Consider the following 3899-nt stretch of genomic DNA (forward strand, 5'->3'; position numbering starts at 1 on the left):
TTTCACACCATTCAGATGTGACGAGCTGCGAACTAACATCCAACAGAACAACAGGAGGTCGTCAGGTTAAACCAGCGGACGAGGCTATGAGTGAGTAAATGATCAGTGTGTTGTACTGAATGCTGATTGTGATTATAGAATATACTGCATATGTATATATTGGTGTGTAATGGCGATGTGGATAGTTCAACATATCTTTATGAGGACATTTTATTTAGTATTTTATCCAACAGATGCATCATATTTGTTCTGTTAATGCCTGTGTTGCTCTGTTTGTTTAAATAATCCTATTGTAGAAACAGTAATTCTTCATAATCCAGGACCAACGTGTCACTGGCAAGGAAACATAATCATAAATCTGTGTTATGACTGTAAAATGTTTACATGCTCTAATGTTCTGTTTCGAGATTGTGACATCAAGTGTATTTCGAAGTATTAAACTCGTATTTAAATTCCCTTCATCGACCGTTTCTTCTCTGCTTTAAATCACAGAGGACTCGAGGACAGATTAGAAAACATGAGCATGATTCACAGACTGGAAATTAATTCACTGATGCAAAAATACCTTATGTAACATCAAATGTAAATGTTGGATTGAGCCGATTACTGGACCTGGAGTATTAAATAAACTAATTAGTGAGCTGTAGTCCACTGTACATACTGGTAAATCTATATTATCGGTAAAGTATTTTAATGAAACTCTTTTCTAAGATTTTTTGGCCGAGGTGAATTATGTTGTCTGTGTTGTTTGTGTGGTGGTTTATGATCATGGCTGGAATCCACCGTTTTTAAATCATGAACTAACAAACTCTCACAGGTTTCTTCTCTCTCTTGTCGTCATTTGATAAAATCTACATTTCCCACAAAATGGTGAACTGGGAATATTCACATGCTGTCCTGTTTGTCTGTTGTCTGTTTGCCTGCAGCATCCCCCGGGGCATCGTCTGAGGAAGGCTGATCCACATCTCTATCTCCAGATGGCGACGTTTCCGAAGGACGCACACAGAAAGTGAACGTAGCCGCTGTGACGTCAGACGCGTGTTTTGCTTTCTCGCCGCTGACCGTCTCCTGGCGGCTGCTTCCATTCTGCTTGGTAGTCAAATCAGTGGTGGTATTCAGGACGGTCATCTTTGCCTTTTCACTGGTTCCTTTGCTGTTGGCGTGGGATGTTCGCTGGTCTCTGGTGCTGAGGCCGGGCTGGATGGTCGACAGTGTCCTCTGAATTCCTTCTGGCCGCTGGCAACGGTAGAGCCCGCGGAACGCAGAGCGGAACTTCTGAGACATGACGTTGTATATCACCGGGTTGATGGCGCTGTTGGCGTAAATGCATGTCCGACAAAACAGGAGGAACCAGGCGTCCAGATACGGCGTGGACACAAAAGAGTTGATCAGAACTAAAGTCCGGTAGGGCATCCACAGCAGAGCGAAGAGGATCACCACGACGGCCAACATCTTCGTCACCTGTGGGCGAAGAAGCAGAGACACGGTTTCTTTAAAACACCGTTAAATTACCAATATCTTCATTTGTGTGTGAATTGGTAGGACAGTCCCCAGTTCAGGCCTCTGTCCCCCGATGGTGTCTCATGATTAACGGATGTGAAAACCACCACCTCTCCTAATGAGACGGTCATTAGCACACTCATTCGAATTACATAATTTGGTGGAAACAGATTTATGAGAAGCCGGGGCTCGGACGTATCGTGTTGATATTCACCCACGATGATGGACTCTCCGTGCACGTCAGCACGCAGCCGAGCGTCGGAGCCAAACCTCCGCGGCCCAGAGCAATAAGAGCTGATGCATCGTTATAACTCCCCTGATTGGCTGGGATTGCTTCATGATTATCTGAGTCATCCTCAACACGACAGATGATGCATGAGAGAGTGTGTGTGTAGGTGTGTGTACATGTGTGTATAGGTGTATGTACATGTGTGTGTATAGGTGTGTGTACATGTGTGCCCCCAACGTGCAGATTTTCAAAAAACGTATCCACGTGCACGTGTAAGACAGAGAGTTTGGCAAACGATGACAACACACTTTATTTCACACACGTGCACTTTGTGTAATGAGCATTCTCCTGAAACAACAACACTATACCAGTTTCTAGGTCTAATTACAAGTTAGCAGCTGCATTTTAAGCTGCTTCTGCAGATGAGAAACACAAATGCCAGAAAATGTCCAGGCCCAATTCTCTGGACACTTTCTGGAGCTCACTTCTGAAGACAGCTCATGATGTTGCCACCGCTCTGACAGGATCTTCAGCAGGTGACAGGACGCATGATGAGGTGATGGCCCTATCTCCCCTCAGCCTGGGAGACTCCGGTGATTAATGTTTATCAGGAGCCAGTACCGCTCCACACCCGTCCTCCTCGGCCTCGCCCGTCCGTCTGCAGCTCCTTTAAAGGTCTCCGCCACCTCACATCCGCTGAGCCGTGTCAACTCTGCTGAAGCGTGGCTGCCTCTCTCGCTCAGCTGTTTTTTCCTCCACCACAGCAGAGCACATTAATAAATAAATAGCATAACAAAGTGTGGCAGGTTGATAGCAGGTATCATGCACATGCCTCATCCCGGCCAACTGCTGTCTGAGATAAAGGTCTGTGTCCGTGGTGTAAACTGGGAGCCAGTGACAGCCGGCTCAGCAGGTGTAACACATAGAAAAGTGAAATCTCTGCACAACAAAGCGTGTAATTGGACACAAAAGAGGCGGAGACTAGAGCTTTTTCTAATTATCCGTGCATGGCGATAAAGGGACGGAACGCAGCGGGTGGCGTTCTGAATATGCACAACACTTGACTCCAGCATTAAAAACAGATTTGCTTGTGTATTTTTGTTAATAACAGACAGAAAAGTCCCTGAAGCTTCACACTGAGCCAAAGAACATTTAGCCTCCGATGCTTTGACCAACGGAGGCCGAGCCTCCCTCCTCCTCACGAGGGGATCGCAGACGTGAGGAAACTCTCACAGATTAAAACTTTTCAGTAATCTCACACCACACTGTGTTAATCTCCGATCATGAAAGTGCCATTCTTCAGCATACACAAGTTTATCAAACCGCCATCAGATTACGTCGGCCCTATCACATGGTGAATGAAAGAGCATGAAGTGCCTATTGAAGAACTGAGGGAGTGAAATCATCTGCACACTTCAACGTAAATCCCAAATCACATTATGCAAATCTGCTGCTCCTCGACGGGGCCCTTGAACGCACGAGATTACGATCTTCACTCCGCTGCCGCACGAGAGTTCAGCCTCACGGAGGCCGGTGTTCATGCAGAGACACGAACGCACTCTGCGTCTGCGTCAGAAACACTCCAGACTCCGGATTTGGTGTTTGATCTACGAGGAGATGAGCAGAAAATCTAAAAGAGGAGCGATGCTGACAATGCTCCTTTATTTATTTAATAACTGAAGTTAACAGGAGCGGGGCCACACCTCCACCACTCCTCTATTCACCTGTCACCCCTCATCCCTTCATCCTCCTTCCCCCATCTCTGCCCTCATCCCTATACCTTATACATTCATCCTCTTGTTCTCATCCCTACATCCCTTCATCCTCCTTACCCACATACATTCATCCTCTCTTCCCTCATCTCTGCACTCATCCCTATACCTTATACATTCATCCTCCTCCCCATATCCCTACCCAGCATCTCTTTATCCTCTCTTCCCTCCCTCCCTCATCCCTTCCCTTTCTGTTTGGTGCACACCTCTTAAGTAGTCTGTATTTATAAAGCTTTACAGAACACCTGAGCCATGGTGATCATTCTCTCTAAAATGACACAGGATAGAAATCAAGCCCCAGAGTCGAACTCAGGCCTCAATCGTAGGACTATAGATAATAGCAGCAGATCTCAGTGCAGCCTGATTCCCTTCAATCAATTCAATGAATCTCATGCAGG

General features: G+C 46.1%; 1 protein-coding gene across 1 annotated transcript in view; it reads right to left on the reverse strand.

Moving 5' to 3' along the window:
* Window positions 1-724: 724 nt before the first annotated feature.
* Window positions 725-3899, reverse strand: part of trhr2 (thyrotropin releasing hormone receptor 2) — a 14422-nt gene continuing 11247 nt past the window's right edge. The window contains exon 6 of the mRNA XM_034589295.1: window positions 725-1461. Within this exon, the coding sequence (XP_034445186.1) occupies window positions 886-1461 (576 nt within the window). The 3' untranslated portion in view covers window positions 725-885. The remainder of the gene's footprint in view (window positions 1462-3899) is intronic.

Source organism: Hippoglossus hippoglossus, chromosome 6 (assembly GCF_009819705.1).
Source record: "Hippoglossus hippoglossus isolate fHipHip1 chromosome 6, fHipHip1.pri, whole genome shotgun sequence".
Lineage (NCBI taxonomy): Eukaryota > Metazoa > Chordata > Actinopteri > Pleuronectiformes > Pleuronectidae > Hippoglossus > Hippoglossus hippoglossus.